Raw genomic sequence first — 19,950 nt, 5'->3', positions numbered from 1 at the left:
CTCATACTTTCAGGAATATATTTGTTGGCAACAAGTACAGCAATGTTTCAGCTATTTTTCAACATAGCAACCACCAAAATTGAGACACTCGTCGTATCGTGGGATCAACTTTTGTATCCCTCTGTCATAGAACTCTGCCGCCTGTGAATGGAACCAGCGTACGACAGACGTCTTCAGCTCTTCGTCGTTTCCAAAACGCTCACCGGAGGACAGGAATTTCTTGAGGTGCAAGAAAACTTGAAAATCGCTGGGAGCAATATCAGGCCTGTAGAGTGGATGATCAAACAACTCCCAGCCAAATTCCGTCGAAACAGCTGCTGTGCGTCGTGCCAAGCATTGTCATGGAGGAGCATTGTCATGGATTGTCGAGGACAAGCATTGTCATGGAGGAGCGCAACACCTGCAGTAAGCATTCCACGACTCTTGTTTTGAATGGCACGTCACAATTTCAGCAGTGTTTCACAGTAACGGTAGACGTCTGTCACACGCTGGTTCCATTCACAGGCGGCAGAGTTCTATGACAGAGGGATACAAAAGTTGATCCCACGATACGACAAGTGTCTCAATTCTGGTGGTGGCTATGTTGAAAAATAGCTGAAACATTGCTGTACTTGTTGAAAATAAATATATTCCTGAAAGTGTGAGTTCTTTTTTTAATAAATTAGGGAATCTTGCTTCCTGGATGCGCCTCGTAAATGAGCAAGTAGTAAATCTATGACTTATTCTGAAATAATGAAAATTGTTATGTGTGAGCATTGATAAAAGTACAAAAATGAAACTTACTGACTTTTGTGACAACATAGTCATTTCTCTAACTACAATAAATATTGCAAATTGATTTAAATAAAACATTTATTTTATCATTTTCAATTAATCTTACACAAAGATCTAACTGAATTTAAATAATTACAGCATACCAACAATACTATTGCGTAAAAGAAATAATCGAATTTGAATCATTGTAGCCTGCAAGCAATACTATTTCGTAGAAGAGAATATTATAATGAGGGGATGGTCATCAGAACCTAAAAACTGTAGAATAACTGACCAAAGCATACTTTAGCATAAGGAAATTGATGTTTAATTGTTTTCTTTTACTATTGGTTCTTTACTCTCACATTGTCTTTTATTTGCTTCTTCTGAAATAGGTTGATCAAAACAATATGTCATTGAACGCATTGATATATTTGAAAGTATTTCCTAATGCTGGGGGATTTCTTATACATTGGTAGTCAGCAACTCTAATTATTTCAAAGGCAGATATCAAAGTTTGCATTATAAGTTCCATGAACAGCTCAGGTCGGCTGAGATAGAAATGATCCATTTGCAAATCAGAGAAAATGGATTGCAGCTCATTCACTATGACCCTTAAATCAATTGTCTGGGGAGCAGTACCCTTCGCTTTCAAAAGTATTCTAATTATTGACGGTATGGTTGATTTACTATCTCGTAAAATAGCATTGAAGACATTTTCGATTTGAGAAAGTCCTAAACCTTGATAAGGACTATATCCCATATTCTCGTATCCAGGGGATATTTGCACAGGAAGATATTCCATCTGAGGCTCTATCTGATATCCCATATGCCTTTGGGGATACCGGAATCGAGTATATGATTCCTCATCGGGTGCAATTAATCGATCTCCAGACCGAAGTGGAGGTGGTGCAGCTGACCCTTCTTGTGTAGGTGGTACTAATCCAGTTGCTTTTACTCCAGTAGTAAGTGCGGGTTCAGGAACTTGTTCAACTGGCTGTGGTGCAGCAGGTTGGGGAAGCGGAGTTGGTTCTGCATCCTTAGCTGGTTTTGAATCTGATGATATCATTACCTGTTGAATTTGGTTTTTAGGTGCTTTATCACCCGGTTTGCTACCAGTTCTTTCTTGCATTATATTAATAGAAGTTTTCTTCGATGATGTTTTGTCTTTTGGAGGCGGTTCGTCAAGTTTCGGAGTTGGAATGGGTTCTACTTGAGCTGGCTCGGGTGCGATTGATGGAATAGCAGGTTGCGGAAGCGGAATTGGTTCTGAAGGTTGTTCTGACTTAGATTTTACTTCCTTGGAAGGTTTGGAACTTGATGACACCATTATTTGCTGAATTTGATTTTTCGGTGCTTTACCTCCCGGTTGGCTGCCAGTCCCTTCCTGCACTATATTAATAGATTTTTCTTCAGTTGTTTTTTTGCTTTCGGGAGACGACTCCAAGGGTTTTGGAGCTGGAAGCGGTTCTGGCTGAGGAGCAGGAAGAGGCTCTGGCTGTGGAACAGGAAGTGGTTCTGGCTGTGGAGCGGGAAGTGGCTCTGGCTGTGGAGCGGGAAGTGGCTCTAGTTCTGGAACTGGGACTGGCGTTGGCTCAGGAACTGGAGAATCTGGTGTGGAATCTGATGAAATGTCTATTTTTTGTTCCGAAGGTTTGGATTTAGAATCTTCAGTCTGCATAACCTGTTGAATTTGATTTTTAGGTGCTTTTTCACCAGGCTTATCATCAGATCCTTTCTGCATAATATTGATGGAAGTTTTCTTAGACGGTTTCTTTTCTTTTTTCTTAGGTTCTGGTGATAATTCTGGCACGGGCTCAGCTGGTTTAACAATTTGATCAGGCTCCTTCGGTTTCTCTGGTTTAGACTCTTCTTTAGAAGGTTTAGAGTCTTCAGACAACATGATCTGTTGAATTTGATTTTTTGGAGCACTGGAAGGTCCAGGTGAACTACTTCCTCCCTTCTGCATTATGTTAATTGATGTGTCTTTTGTAGAACTTTCTTTACTTGGTTGTGGAGTTGATACTGGCACCTCTGGCTCAATAGGTTCTGGTTGTAGCGAAGGCAATGGTTCTGGCTGTGGAGCAGGAAGTGGTTCTGGCTGTGGAGCAGGAAGTGGTTCTGGCTGTGGAGTAGGAATTGGCTCTAGTTCTGGAGCTGGGACTGGCGTTGACTCGGGAACTGGAGAATCTGGTGTGGAATCTGATGAAATGTCTATTTTTTGTTCCGAAGGTTTGGATTTAGAATCTTCAGTCTGCATAACCTGTTGAATTTGATTTTTAGGTGCTTTTTCACCAGGCTTATCATCAGTACCTTCCTGCATTATATTGATTGAAGTTTTCTTGGACGACTTCTTTTCTTTTTCCGTAGGTTCAGGTGATAATTCAGGTAAAGGCTCTGCTGGTTTAACCACTTGTTCAGGCTCCTTTGGTTTCTCTGGTTTAGACTCTTCTTTAGAAGGTTTAGAGTCTTCAGACAACATGATCTGTTGAATTTGATTTTTTGGAGCACTGGAAGGTCCAGGTGAACTACTTCCTCCCTTCTGCATTATGTTAATTGATGTATCTTTTGTAGAACTTTCCTTACTTGGTTGTGGAGTTGATACTGGCACCTCTGGCTCAATAGGTTCTGGAGTCGGTATAGGTTCAATTGGTTCTACAGCTGGAGCTTCTATGGGTTCTTCTACGTTAGGTGCAGATATAACTGGTAGAGGAGCAGGAGCAGGTGTTGGTTCAACTGGTGCTAGAGATGGAATTGGAGCAGGTGTAGGTCCAATTTGTTGAATATCTGGGATTGGTGCTGTTTGTGGCCCTTTACCCATGTGCAACGATATTATCTGTTGGCGCGGTTTTTCATAATCTATGTCAGATTCTGAATCTGAGTCACCAGGCAACATAACTTGTTGGATTTGTGTTCTGGAATTACGATGTTTGTGACCACCTCCTCTCTGTACAATGTTTATACCATGCCTTTTGTGGTGATGGTGGTGGTGGTGGTGATGATGGTGAGGTTTTGGTAATGGCTCAGGGACTGGTTCAGGAACTGGTGTAATATCTTGTTCAGGTAAAGGTGACTCTTTGATTAAATTATTAGTGGGTGTAGCCGTTTGATCATCAATACTTATTATTTGATTTTTAGACTGCCCTGGTTCCGAATCAGACATCATTATTTGCTGGATTTGGTTTGTGGGAGAACTAGAATCATCTCGGTCGCTTCCCCCACCATCTTGGACAATGTTAATGGAACCTTCTTCAGAAGAACTTGAGGAATCTTCTGGCGATGAAACTGGCTCAATAAGTGGTTGTACTGGAGTTGGAATTGGCTCAGGAATCGGAGAGGGTTCAAGTGGTTGTGGAACTGGGGATAAGGAACCTTGGTTCACAGGTGGTATTAATCCTCCACCCAGCGCACCAGTAGTGTAGGACACGGTTTCCGGCTGCACTGGCGTCAAAGGTTGAGGAATTTCTGGAGCTGGAATTGGTGTAGGTTCAACTGGTTGACTACCGGTATCTTTTTCATGAATTGAAATGCTTTGTTTCTTCTTTGGTGTGGATTCAATTGGCTGAGGAACAGAAGAGGTAGTTTTCGAACCTATTGAAATTGTTTGCTCATGCGTTGCTTCAGGCTCAGATCCTGAACCAGAATCTAACATAACTTGTTGAATTTGATTTGAAGGACCACTTGAAGTATCAGGTGAGCTACCTCCTCCTTCTTGCATAATGTTAATTGAAGTTTGTTTCGTGGAACTTTCACTGCTCGGTTCAGGTTCTGGTGTTGGTAAGGGCGTTACCGGTTCTAGAGCTGGTGTTGGTTCAACAGGAAGAGGAGATGGAGTCGGTGCGGGCTCTATCGGTTTAGGTACTGGTTCAACTGGTTTTTCCGCTGGTAGAGGAGCTGGAATTGGTGCAGGTTCAACTGGTTTGCTACCAGAAGATTTGGTGCCTTTTTCATGAATTGAAATGCTTTGTTTCTTCTTTGGATTCTTTGGTGTAGATTGGACGGGCTTAGGAACAGAACTAGTACTTTTTGAACCTATCGAAATTGTTTGTTCGTGCGTTGCTTCAGGTTCAGATCCTGAACCAGAATCCAACATAACTTGTTGAATTTGATTCGAAGGACCACTTGAAGTATCTGGTGAGCTACCTCCTCCTTCCTGCATTATGTTGATTGAAGTTTGTTTCGTGGAACTTTCATTGCTCGGTTCAGGTTCTGGTGTTGGTAAGGGCGTTACGGGTTCTAGAGCCGGTGATGGTTCAGCAGGAAGAGGAGATGGAGTCGGTGCGGGCTCTACTGGCTTAGGTGCTGGTTCAACTGGTTTTTCCGCTGGTAGAGGAGATGGAATTGGTGCAGGTTCAACTGGTTTGCTACCAGAAGATTTGGTGCCTTTTTCATGAATTGAAATGCTTTGTTTCTTCTTTGGATTCTTTGGTGTAGATTGGACGGGCTTAGGAACAGAACTAGTACTTTTTGAACCTATCGAAATTGTTTGTTCGTGCGTTGCTTCAGGTTCAGATCCTGAACCAGAATCTAACATAATTTGTTGGATTTGATTCGAAGGACCACTTGAAGTATCTGGTGAGCTACCTCCTCCCTCCTGCATTATGTTGATTGAAGTTTGTTTCGTTGAACTTTCACTGCTCCGTTCAGGTTCTGGTGTTGGTAAGGGCTTTACTGGCTCTAACGCCGGTGTTGGTTCAACAGGAAGAGGAGATGGAGTCGGTGCGGGCTCTACTGGTTTAGGTGCTGGTTCAACTGGTTTTTCTACGGGCAGAGGAGCTGGAATTGGAGTAGGTTCAGCTGGTTGACTACCAGATGGTTTGGTGTCTTTTCCATGAATTGAAATGCTTTGTTTGTTCTTTGGTGTAGATTCGACGGGCTTAGGAACAGAACTAGTACTTTTTGAACCTATCGAAATTGTTTGTTCGTGCCCTGCTTCAGGTTCAGATCCTGAACCAGAATCTAACATAATTTGTTGAATTTGATTTGAAGGACCACTTGAAGTGCCAGGTGAGCTACCACCTCCCTCCTGTATGATGTTAATCGAAGTTTCTTTCGAAGAACTTTCAGAGCTTGATTCAGAGATAGAGGGCTCTGGTGTTGGTAAGGGCTTCGCTGGTTGAGGCACCGGTAGTGGAGCTGGTGCAGGCTCTACTGGTTCAGGGACGGGCTCAACTGGTTTTGCTGCAGGTACAACTGGCTCAGGAGCTGAAGAATCAGAGCTGTCTGAATCTATTGAAATTGTCTGTTGGCCCGGACCCGTTTCAGTTCGTTGCATTAAAACTTGCTGAATCTGATGAGCACTGATATCAGATCCAAACAAATTCTTTATATCCTCAGGAGAAATATGTATGGTTTGTAGGTTAGGTGGCTGTAATGTTATTGTTCCAGGTTCTGTGAATTCAGGAAGAATTACTTTACTTATTCGACCTAAGTTGTCTCTTATAACCTTTGGTGTACTTCCAGATGCACCGAGAAATATATCTACAAGTTCGCCATCAGGTCCTTTAACTTGGAAATATTGATTTGCTGGATTCTTTTTCGGAAGTATAATGGTTTGTATTGTTTTATCAGATGAAGTTACAATGCCTGGCGTTATACCCTTAGATCTTTTCTGTCTCATGATTCTTATTATTTGTTCTCTTGGTCCCATAATTGTTACTTCCTTTGGTCCTCCTTTTCCAATACCGAATAATCCAGGAAGCATAACCTGTTGAATCTGGTAATCGGGACCACTGCCGTGTTTTTTACCCCCACCCTCCTGCAAAACTGCAACTAGCTCGTTCACTTGACCAATGACAGTTTGCGGGTGAACGTACTCCGCTCCTTCTGGTAGAATAATCTTCAATATCCTGTTATCAGCCCCAAAAACAATACCAGGAGTTGTACCACGCTGGGCATATTCAATATTTGGTTTATATTCCCCTAAATCTTGTCCATTATATGTGTTTCCTCTCATTTTATATACTGTCATTCTATGAGGAAGATGCGGGGACAAAGGCGGTCTTGGTGCATGCTTAGGTTTTTTCACAGGCTGTACTGGTTGAGGTGGTTCAACAGGCTGTACTGGTTGAGCTGGATGCACTGGTTGAACGGGCTGCACTGGTTGAGGTGGTTCAACAGGCTTTACTGGTTGAGGGGGTTCAACAGGCTTTACTGGTTGAGGTGGTTTTACAGGCTGTGCTGGTTTAGCTGGTTGTACAAGCTTTGGTTCCGTTGGTTTTACAGGCTTTACCGGTTGAACCCGTTTCGCTGGTTGCGGAGGTTGAGCCAAACCGGTTTTTACTGGTGCTGGGTTCATACCTGCTGCTTTAACTCCTTTAGTCAATTGAGGAGGAGGAGGAGGTTGAACTTGCGGAACATTAAAAGTTTCTTGCCCATATTGCGTGTACCTAAATATAATTCTTCAGTTATTATATTTATTTAATTGTAACTTAACGTTAATTGAAAAAATGAAAAAGAATACACAGATATTACTTTATAAACAAAATAGACATACTTTAAAGAAATGTTATTCTTCCGTATTTTCATAGCAATGCTAATCATTAACCATCTTACTTGTTTATTGTGTTTACCTCAAACCTAAGTTATTTCTTTACCCGACAAGTACGACTTTTTTCAATAACAACAACTACTTTGTTATACAAAACAATTCGACAAAAATTTCAAATTTACAAGTCAGTTTTGCTTATTTTAATACTCCGAGAAATTAATAAACAATAAATTAACCTCATGGAGTATTAAAAAAAATTACTAAGAAAATAAGAATAAGAAATAGAATAATTAAGAAATAAAGTTATATAAAAATATATAAACAAACAATAAGATTTAAAATCAAGTGGTATCCAAAGAACATACGGTAACAAAAGGATACCAAGAAATATTATGTTAGAATTACGCACCGTTTAAACAGCAATAAATAATATTTTTTCATTAGCTCAAACTTTTATTTACTACATGGATTACTTATGATATAAATTGACCAATGTAATTTATTAAAAATATTTTTTTTATTAATTGTTAATGACCATTCATTGTTACAACTTCAGTTTCGTGTTTTGTATATCAATACAATAAATAAACGAATATTACTACTTGTTCTTCCTTATTCTGCAGAATAAATATTTTTATGAGTACGTTTGTTAATAGTTTTAGAAAGCGTCATTTCTTTTCCTTGAAAATTACATTTTATTCTTTAAATTAACTTTCCAAATTTTTTATTGTTCCACATTTTTTAATTTTTTTTTATTTCAAATATTTATTTTTATGTAATTTTTTAATTTTTATGGCAACGGTGTTCTTCTGGTACGATTTTTGTTACATATATCTATCTTCTGTAAACCTTTTTAAACGTAACTATTCAGTGACAGTGAGAGCTTGAAACATGTCGGCTGTTATTTCCTGTTTCTATATTTTTGAAACGAGTTAATGTTGTTACCCTATTTTTATTTTTGCTTTCATGGTTAAAACTTGATAACCAAAGATAAGGTACTGTTTTTTCCCATATCAGTAATAAAACAAACTGACAAAAAAAAAAAAGCTTTAATGTAGCAAACGTTGAATTTCTTATTTAAATTAAGTATCTAATTTCTGAAACGCGCATTTTTAGATGTGTCCATTTTCTTGAGCAAACATTTTGAGCTATGTCCAAAATATAAAACTGATTGCTAATATTCAAGTCCACCCTGCCACCAAACAGGTTTTGATATTCTGTGTTCCCGCCTTCCTTAATTGTTGACTTCGTTTTGCTCTGCTTAAATATTAATTTGTGATTGATTATGTTAAAACTTTTTTGCCTCCATTTTTTTTATAAAGATCATATATATTGGTTATAGCTTATTAAATAGTCCCGTACAATAATTAACTAGAAAAGAAAATTCAAATTGTTAATAATAAGCTCATTTCGCTTTCACGTAGTATCGTGGTACCTTCGTGTATCGTAGTATCGTGGTACGCTAAATATTATTTTCTGTAATTTAATATGCGCATTTTATTTTAATATTTATCTTCCATACATTTACTCACAAATACCAGAATTTAAAAATTTAAAACATATTAACCTTTGAATAAATTTAATAAATAATAAATTTTCAATTTTCTTTATGTTACTTTTTTTAAAAAGTTTCTACGTGCATCTATGGACAAAATTATATGACTTATTTATGTCCCTAAGAAAATTATTTTGTATCTTGCTTCTATAGATAAAAGTTACCAATGCAATCTACTTTTTTCCATCATCATATTCTTAAAATAATTTAAACAACATTTTCATTAAATTGATTTGAAGCTTACGACATAAATTGAATAGATTAGATTAGATAAGATTTAGTTTTTTAATTTTAAAAATGCTGAATTAACTTATTTCTGGAACAGAAACTAGTGTTTAATTTTTCATTAAACTAAACAAAGTTTTGCCACTCCTTGGCTTTATTAATGTGGTGCTGCCATCTATTAACTATGTTTCAAACTTTTTCTGCAATGTTGTTAGGTTAGTAGCATTGATTTAAAGTAAATAAATAATAAAAACCAAAGAGAAAAAAAAAGGATCGCTTTTAATTTTTCCAGCTATTCTATTGTTATTTGTTCAGATAAAAAGGAAATGCATCAAAGCGAAAAAAATAATTTTCTCTATTATTTTTCTTTCATTATAGGAAAAAAATGAAGTAGGTAATTTAATTATATTAATTTTTAATGCAGCAATTACGTTACATTGCATTGATGATGTAATTATTAAATTAATATTATAGTTATTACTATTTTATAAACATTAATATGACAGTGGGTTAATTATATTTACAAGAAATTAACAATTAGGTTATTATAATGTTATTAAATTACTAACTAATTTAATTGATTAATCTAATTAATTGATTAATTGATTAATCTAATTAAATGATTAATTGATTAATCTAATTAATTGATTAATCTAATTGATATTATTAAATTACTTAGCAATTAACTCTTAATTTAATTCATTTATTTTTTTTAATTTAAGAGTTGTAATTGACTAGATATTTCATAAAACCCTTGAAATTGGAAACTCTTAACATCTTAAAAAATCCTTGATTTGCCCTCTCAATATTTCTTACTAGTTAAAAACTTTATCGCTCAAAACTACCGGATCTCAGAACAATATTCAGGCAGCTCTATTTAAAAAAATCATAACTGAGTACCTTGCAACCAATCACATGGTCATATTTAATCACGTGTTTGTGCATAGAGTGTTAATATTACAGAATTAAACCTGAGGTTAAGTATCACGATGAACCAATTTTCGGATCATATTTAATTGGATACTTGCAAACAACGTTGCTCTAATGTGTCGAACTCGATTAACTGATTCACACGTGACGTCACTTGCAAGTTTCCAATTAACATTCATAAATATCACCAAAACAATAATGTAATCGATTTCATTTCGCCTTACTTTTGACCAGAGGTGCAGCCAAGACTTTTTCTTTAAAGAGACTGAATTTTTAAAAGAATAATTGGAAAAATTCTTTTGCATTGCTTGCTACTGTTGCTAAAGTATTTACACTTACGCAGAAATAAATGAAAAAAAATAGAAATATGTAATATAATAAAATAAAACCGTATGTTTTTAATGTGTATTTACTTGGAAAATGCACAAATCGAATTAATTAATTTCTTTCCATTCAACCATCAATTATTTAAGCCACTAAATTTTATTATTTTTCGCAAAAAAAAAAAAAAAGGTTTATTATTTTTGTGTAAGTCAGGCGTTATTCAAAGGTTTATAGGTTTATTATTTTTTGATATACAAAATCTTTAGAGGGTTTCTTTTCCAATATCGTTAACTTTTAGAATCGAAATATCTCAGTTACGAAAACATTTTTATATGATTGAGAATAAAGAAAAATGGCTCTATCTGTAATCAAAAGGTTACTATTCATTATTGAAGCATTAACAAAAACATTATTATGCATTACTGTTGCTAGTTTTGGAACCTGTTTTTCCTCGAAAAAAAAAGCTACATTCTTTATTACATGACCAATAGAATTAATTTGTTATTCTCAAAAGTAACTAATTTTATAAATCCGTTTGGATAATTAGAACGATACAGTTCTATAGTACATCCCTTTTTAAAGCACTTCTATGAATTGTACTTTTGAATTTACCCGGTTGTATTTGCCTTAATACTTTAAAAAATAATACGGGTTTACTAATTCATGGCAGACAAGATTTTCCACAATTGTATAAATATAATTTTTGAACTAATTGTTAGTGACACTAAGATTTTTTTCCGTAACTAATTATCATTTTTGTGAACCATATTTTTTTTACAAATTATGTTATCTTTATTTTTGTGAAAGAAATCGCAGTGATATCGTAAATCATTTTCTTAGTCTTGATGCATATTTTACAGTTGAATTTGCACTTAGTACAAAACTTTCAAACTTGTTTATTTATTTTTCTTGGCTGCCTTTTCTTTTGACATTATTTGATTTATGAGAACATGATTTAGAATTTCAGCTTACACGAACAAAGAAGCGGTTTCATATAACTTTCATGAAACTAGTTCGTAATAACACCCTGTTATCGTTTTGATTTTAAATTTCATTTTTCTTGTACTTTCAACGGAGTAAATTATATGCTTTACTAATTACTTCTATTCATGGTTTGACATGATTATTTACTCTTATTCATGGTTTGGCATCATTATTTACTCATATTCATTATTTGACGTTATCATTTACTTCTGTTCATTATTTGACACTGAAAATGATTCAATTGATAAAGCCATCTAGTTTTACTGTAATCAAAATTTTTTTCGCTGAACTAATAGTTAGAAAATAATTTTAAGCTTATTTATTTTTTAACTTCTCTAAAAATAAGCGTTTGGTAATTTGATATAAACTACAATATTTCAAATAAAAAATCGTATTTTTCAATTTTTGTTGCTTCTCTCTAAAGTCGTAAATATCTGATAAAATTATTAGATTTTTTTAAACGTAGAAATTATTTGTTTTCTACGCACTCACAAGATAGCAAATTCTAAATAATAAAAAACATCATTGTATAATTTTTTTTTAAGAAAATATAAAAAATTTTGTTTTTCTTTACGTAAGTCTCTTTATTAATACATTTTTTTTATATAGTTACAATACACGGAATAACAGAATATAATAAAAAATTCAATCAAAAGGTGTATTTGTTTTTTGTTTTTTCATAGTGTATTTCTTATAAATCCGACATTTAATCAGTATTTTCACATAAAATTCTTCATGTCTACTCTCATTTGAAGAAAAACAATAAAACATTTTATTATTTTATAACATTTCAAAAACATACATTGCACCGCATGATAAATTACGTCATACTCTTGCAATAAAATAAATAGAATCTCTGTAATTCTATAAATGTGTTTGTAGAGATGCCTTTTATTATTGTATACAATAAAAGTAACACAATAAAATTGCGTTAATATTTTTTTCTAATACATCTATTAAATATTTTTTAGTTAAATATTTACTTCTTTGAGGATACAAAAAAAATTATTTTTATTAATGTAATATTTGGGCTGTTAAAATTTAGCAATCAATGTAATATCACTGTCCTCAATATTATCTTCAGTGTGTACCTTATTAGTCTATAAAATATTCAACCAAATGAAACAAAATTTAACATGTAACAATTTATTTTAATGGAGAGCTATACATTTCTTTTTTTCCCCTTCAATTTATTTTAAATCAATTGTTATTCGCTTCTTATTTATTTTAATGATATTTGCTTTTCTGTTTTTCTTTGCTAGTTCGCAGACAATCTCTGCTATTTGGTAGCATGCAGGCAAGACGGAAAAAACAAAATGATACGTCATAAAAAAAGTAAAAAGAATGACTAAACAGGTGCGTAGCATTAAGTCAAAAATAAGCAACGGGTGGATACAGTTAAGAGAATCAATCCTGGACACTCATTTACAACAAAAATTTACTTATTTGTACTTCTGATCCTTTTGTTAAAACCCTATAATCCAGTGTTTCCCAACCTTTTTTGCGCCATGCCCCACCTAAGTCATTCTGAAATTCTTATGCCCCCCTATGTAACATATACATAATTTTTAATATTAAAAAATTGAATTGTTCACTTAAGAAACTTAAATGATAGATTTTAGGAAGAAATCACTAGGAAATTGTTAACGAAACACAGTAAGTAAATTTTCAAAGCATATAATGAAAAACTAAAATTCAAATAGTTTTAATAAAGATTTTTCAATAATAATTTAATATTTTAATTTAGTGAGATCCTTGCTGCACAGAGATTTTATGTTAGGTTCCAATTTGGTTAGCTTCAGTCTCAAGTATCCCCGTTGTGTTATATCCAGACAATTTCTTTTTTTAGCAATAAATCATTTACAGCACTAAATTCAAATTCAGCTAAATATGAAGATGGAAACGGTAGCAATAGTTTTCTTGCACATTTGGTTGAATTTGAGTATTTGATTTCTGTTTCCTCACAAAGCCATGCCATCATTCCCTTTATATTAAATAAAGTTTTAACTGACTTAACATTTTGCATTTCTGCGAGTTCTTCTTGATACTGCATATTTGATATATCAGACAAATCCACTAACTTTGGCTGCATCATCCATGCTGGAAAATCAATTTGTTTTAAACCATAGAATCTTTCTTTTAAGTCAGCCGATAGAATTTTCAGATGATCGACAATAGCAAGTAAAGCGGTATTATTTACTTCACATTTTTGGAGCCAATGAAACTGTTCTAAGTGTTTGCTGTTAATATATATCTGACATAACTCAATAAGGGTAATGAAACCAAATATCTTCTCTTTTGCATCAACTAGAGTTTTATTTATTCCTTGTAGATGCTTATTTAATATATTTAGTTTTTCAAAGATATCGGCTGAATAACTCGCAAATGCTTTATCATCGACTGTTAACAGATACTTCATTTTAGGTTTGTCACTTAAAAAATCACTAAGAATATCAAACAGTTCCATAAATCTTTTCAAGCAGTTCCCTTTAGAGAGCCATCTTACTTCAGTGTGAAATAAAAGTCTGACATGGTCCGCACTTTGTTCTTCACAAAATAGCTTGAAGAGAAGCTCACATTTGGCATTAGCTTTAATATCATTGATGCACTTTATTACTGAATGTAGTACTTCATTTAGAACAGGCAAGATCTTTCTAGCTACCAAGTTTTCCCTATGAATAACACAATGCGCGAGAATCATTTCTGGATTCTCATCTTTCATAAATTTTAAGCAGCCATTTTTCTTAGGAGTACCATCTGCAGCACAAGATGTTATGTATTTATTGGTATATTATTGACATCTATGAACATTTTTAGCTTATTATATATATCGTTGGAGGTAGTGGTGCTTTCTAATCTTTTACACAACAACATTTCTTCAGCAAAATGCCCTTTATCAATATATCTTACGTAAGTTATCAATACTGCCACACTGTCTATCAAAGTTGATTCATCCATTTGCACTAAGAATTTTCTTGTTTTCATCGTTTCAACATGTTGTTTTTCAATATCTCCACTCATTTCGTCTATTCTTCTGCTAACAGTATTGTTACTGAGTGGCATAGCTTTTACAGCTTTGTCATCTTTTTCAAGAACCGTTTTAATAGATGCTGATATTGACGATTTTTTTAAATTCTCTCCTGTAGCATGATTTTTTCCAGATTTAGCGATGAATAAAAAAATTTGATAACTAGCCTCAAGAATACGTTTATGAGTTGAAGTGTGAGCAGTAAATAGAGACTTTACTGTTGTCCTCTTTTCAAAATTTATCTTTAAAGTATGAAAGTCCACGTAGAGTCTGCTGCAGGGAGGTTAACTTGACGACGCCAAAAACCCAGTTGATATTCTGGTCTAGTCAAAAGAATTTATAACATTTATTGGCTGCAATTATTTAAGAATTTGATTTTTTCTTTCAATTTTGCCACTGAAATCTAACATTGCATTTAAATGGCCCGGAGCAAAAGGCTTAAACTCGTTTCGAGTCCATTTTCGAATTGCCCCCTTTAACAATCAAATTGCCCCCCAGTGGGGCGTGGGCCCCACGTTGGGAAACACTGCTATAATCAGAAAAGCAGTGTCATAGATTGAGACTGATTTTCTACCTAAATACCTAACATATAAATAAATATGTTGAATATTTAATTATCTGTTAGGTATTTATTTAAAATGATTATGTTAGGTTGTCCTAATTAATATTTTAAATAGTGTTAAATCGTTAGTTGTACGTTAAGTATTCATGTAGAATCATTTTGTATTTTTATAGAAATAAAAATTTAGTTACGAATTCATTTAGATTTATATTTTTTATCTTTTTCAAAACACCTAATATATATATGTATAAACACAAATAATGTAAGACAGAAAACTATTAATTAATGGGAAAAACCAAAAGTCTTCCTCAGGACACATCTTTTGGTATAATTTAATGCGATGTTTCTGAATAAAGAACAATTATATATATGTATATATATATACAGTCCAGTCACATTAATGTGACCACCACCTACTTTCGACGTTAACGTGAAATAACCACTCACAGAGTGCAGGTGGCAGCACATTACAGTGTAGTGTATATATTGGATGTCCTAGGGCATCGAAAAGCATTTCAGTCGTTGGCGCAATGCAGAAATATAGCGATTTATCCGACGTCCAAAAGGGCATGATTATTGGTTTTCGGGCCAAGGGTGGAAGCATTTCGGAAACGACTGATTTTGTGAACTGTTAGCGTGCTGCCGTGATAAAAGTATACCGTGCATGGCAAAATGGCACTATACGAAACAAACGGCGTGGCACATGTGGTGCACCACGGGGCAAAGATGGCAGAGGTAAACGAAGGCTGCGGAATTGCGTTCAGACGAATAGACGTGCAACTGTTGAGCAACTGACCGTCAAGATGAACCAAGGGGCTACCAAAAGTGTATCCTCAACAACTATTCAACGAACGTTGCTGCGCATGGGCCTCCGCAACAGACGCCTGGTTAATGCACCTATGCTGACTGCTGTTCATCGGTGACAAAGGCTGGAATTTGCACGCCAGTACCGCAACTAGACGTCCACAGAGTGGCAACAGGTGGCTTTTTCCGATGAATCACATTTTATACTCCATGGGACAGATGGACGTTGGCGCATACGGCGTAAAACGTCTGAAAGTAAACACCCTGCAACAATTGCCGGAAGGCTGCAGGCTGGAAGAGGGAGCGTTATGGTTTGGGGAATGTTTTCCTGGCATTTACTGGGTGCACTCATCATTGTGGAAGGCACGATGGATCAGTACATATCTGTCTTTGCGGACCATGTCCACCCCTACATGCAAAGGATTTTTCCTCAGAATGATGGCATCTACCACCAGGACAATGCGAGGTGTCATACAACTCGCAGTGCATGTGCGTGGTTCGAAGAGCACCAGAATGAATTTACCGTACTCCCCTGACCAGCAAACTTACCGGATTTGAACCCAATCGAGAATCTGTGGGACCACCTCGATCGGGTTGTTCGGGCCATAGATCGTCTACCGCGTAATCTAGCGCAGCTGGCCACGGCACTGAAGTCGGCATGGCTCAACATCCCAGTGAACACTTTCAGAAACCTAATTGACTTTCTTCCTGCACGTTTCGTAGCGGTCCGCTCAGCCAAAGGTGGTTATCCTGGCTTTTGACAGGTAGTCACATTAATGTGACTGGACTGTGTATATATATATATATATATATATATATATATATATTCCAGTTTTGGCTCGCTCCAGTGTTTTGTCAGGAAGAATCACAACACGTAATGATGGAGCATTGGGTTCAGTATTCTATCTTATCTCATGGCAGAGATACTATGCTGAAATGCCTCGAACTCATACATACGTTGATATTGACTCATACAATGGTTGAAATTGAAATCATTTTATTTCCGCGGGAGCAAGGAACAGCTTGATATTGAAAAAATATTCTTAATATAATGTTTAAATTTAAAATTAATTAAGGTGTTAGGATTGGAGTAGAGGTTAAAAGAGTATAATGTTTAAATACAGTTCATTCGCTTTGGCTACCATTAAAGTTTATATGTTAGAAAAAATAATTTTGAAAGTTGACCAAGCTTGACGCAAAAGGAGGCTGATTCAAGGTTATACAACGAATAATCAAAATCCGTTTTTAATCTTCCTCACCTAAAAGCTGATTTCATTTTAGCATAAAAATGCTTGAGATACTGGCTTGCATTAAATTGTAACGCTGAATTTGGTGTTTTGTTTGTATGCTTAATTATTTAAATTTAACTTATGGGGCTAACACTGCTACGTCTAGATTAATTGCCAATAATGGATCTCTTCTCGTGTTTCTAAGTGATGGTCAGGGATTACACTTACACTTGGGAATTGAATTAAACAGCAACAAGACTAGAAGATTTTGGCATGCCACTGACCTCTGAGTCTGACCAATGAAATTTTTAATATTTTTTTTTTTTTTTTTTAGTCTTTTTCTCACCTCTGTGAAATGTGAACCTGCAGGAGGCTATAAAAGCGTGTTCCGTCTGGATATAATGTACTAATCAAAACATAAGAAGTCTATTTTCTGACTGACGCCATTTTTGAGATTGGCTTTCTATTTTGATAACAAAAATGAAAGACAATGATTGATTTTTCTATTAATTATTCCAGATATGGTAATTTTTCTTCCAACAATTAACGGATCTATTAGAATTATTGAATCTATTCTAAAATTATTATTTTTCTAATCTTATTTTGTAATCTGTGTAAGAGAAACTCGTTCAGATGCGTTTCAGCTGCATTGATTTTTAGGTAATTTAACAGAAACACTTGCTTTTTCCAGTATTTTAAATTAAATTTTCTACAGTATTAAAATTCCGTTTCTATGTGTGTAAAAAACGAACCCTGAATAATTTTGGATCCAATGATTGAATTTTCAAGTTCTCGGACTGAATCTTAATAGTTTAAGGGGGTGCAATATATGCTAATTAATTAGGGCAGACGATATTTAAAGTTTGAAATCAGGCACAAAAACGTACTTTCTCTGAATAAACATACCTTTTTTTTTAACGCATTCGCAATTCTGACCTCAAAAATATGGGGGATAGGCACAATCTCTGAATTATGTTTCCCACAGTTTGGTCAGGAGAGCGATCCAAAGTTTGGACTCCTTAATGTTAATTTTACTCTTTGCGTATTTCGCCATGTCTTGAAAATATCTTGGAAATATCATAAAATATCGTCTGTACTAACTAATTAGCATATTTAAGATCACACCATTTCTTGATCTTAGCATATTAAGATCAAGAAATGGAGGTAATATTTTGGTTGTTGTTTTTTTCGTACTGTACATAAAATCAGGCGAAAATAATCATCGGTCCGTGATAAATCCTATGTTATGCGTCTGTTTTCTCGTGTGAAGACTTATTTCGTTGCACTGTTTGAATTTTCCTTGCAACATTGTGGTAAAATAACAGGCAATAAGCCTGTCCATTCAATTAATCGCAAAGTTTAAAGTAAAGAACATTTTTTACCTTTACGGTTTTCAAACCTTTTGCAACTAGTATGGTTATAAAACCATGAATACAAAATTATATGCTTTTTTTAAATCATTTAGGACTAGCATGGTTTTAAAACTGTAAAACAGAAATTTTACTGGTCATAAGAGCTAGACTTTTGGTTAAGAAAATATGGACGTTCATGAGACTGAGAGATAAGTCCTCTCGGTAATAATATGTATGCAACTGCAAGGAACTAAGTGGCTTCATTAGATGGGCTATGTTGGCTATTGGCGCGATAAAATTCTGGTTGTTTAACCTTATTAGGCGAAAGCAGTCAACAAACAGTTTTTCTCACAATTAACAGTTTGTATACTATCTTTTTCTTGCTTATTTGGCTGTTCTGTTCGAATTTGGCAAACGGACAATGAAACAAATTGTCATTTAATCATTTTTCCGAAAAATTTCGAACAGTCTGCATATAAATTATGAACGTTATACACTAGTAAATATTTCTTTGTCCTGGACCTAAAGATATTTATCTAAATTATCTAATTAATCTGTATTAACCTAACCTTAACCTGCAACAAATTAATCTGTATAGTTCAAAAATTACGTCTTAAAAATTCCCTTATCTGAAAAATTATATATATTTTTTTAATGAAATCGGGGATAGCCGAAATTAGAGAAAATGGTCTTAATATTTTGATTAAAAGTGTGGCCGATATTTGAAACTACCTCAATTTATTTTTCGTCATATCAGACAATGTGATTAAAAAAAATTCTTTACGCATTTATTAAACTAATTTACACAATAAAAAGTTGGTAAAATAAAGTTTAATAAATAATTGAGTCATTAAGAAAAAAATGCATAAAAACTTTTTTTATAACTTATAAAGATAAAAAATTATATAATTCATTAAATTATTCATCCATATTTGAAACACCCTTCTGCTATTTAAACATCTGGTTCCACACTCAGTTGATATAAAACTTTTACGGGGAGAGTCAATAAATTCCTAAAAGACCAGTATTACAGTACTATCAGTAAGAGGTGGTAGTTAGGGGAAGCTACGTCTGGTGAATATAGATGATGATGAAGAAGTTCTATTCTAATTCCTGCAGTTTTGCCACAGTCACTTGTCCAGTGTGTGGTATGATATTTCCGTACAGTAAGTTAGGTGTTGACTAGGGGACCAATTTAGGCTAGAGTTCGGTTTTCGCATCAATTTATCCTGTTCGTTGGAATATATTATTGCTGTAATGGTCAGAAGTGGGTCATTCTCAGCAGTAATCTTTAGTTTAACATTATTTGATTCAAGGTGACCCGGCGTCTCATTTATAAGGTCAAGGTCAGCTTGATACTGCCTGCAGCATAGTAACACAAGAGTCGAATTCATCATTAATGTTTCGTGCCGTCTGCCATTCCTTAGTTCCAAGTAGGAACTCGTATTTCATAAATGTGCGAATTTCTGGGAATTTCATTTTCAATAAAATTAATTTTTAATTTTATCTTTAATAAATTTTTTGTGCTTATGAAGTTTTTTTTAATATAAGCTTACAATGTTTTTTTTTCCTCTTCTTCTTCTTCCACATAGGCTTACAATAATGCCTGCATATACTTTTTTCTGCTTTTTTTTTCAAAACAGATGGATTCAATATTTAGCTAATAATAAATAATAAGCTGCTAAATTTGGCAACGTTACTAACTACAAATTCC

General features: G+C 34.5%; 1 protein-coding gene across 2 annotated transcripts in view; it reads right to left on the bottom strand.

Annotated features, from left to right (window-relative positions):
- Positions 1-834: 834 nt before the first annotated feature.
- The window catches only part of LOC107453695 (uncharacterized), a 38,227-nt gene continuing 19,111 nt past the window's right edge, over positions 835-19,950 (bottom strand). For both annotated transcript variants that reach the window (XM_071177536.1, XM_071177537.2), the window contains exon 2: positions 835-7,142. In XM_071177536.1, coding sequence (XP_071033637.1) covers positions 1,154-7,142 — 5,989 coding nt within the window. In that variant the 3' untranslated portion in view covers positions 835-1,153. The remainder of the gene's footprint in view (positions 7,143-19,950) is intronic.

The sequence above is a fragment of the Parasteatoda tepidariorum genome, chromosome 2 (genome assembly GCF_982258835.1).
Source record: "Parasteatoda tepidariorum strain Cologne lab strain chromosome 2, Ptep-v5.0, whole genome shotgun sequence".
Classification (NCBI taxonomy): domain Eukaryota; kingdom Metazoa; phylum Arthropoda; class Arachnida; order Araneae; family Theridiidae; genus Parasteatoda; species Parasteatoda tepidariorum.
Note: the sequence above shows the minus strand (reverse complement) of the source record. Positions and strands in the feature narration are given on the sequence as shown.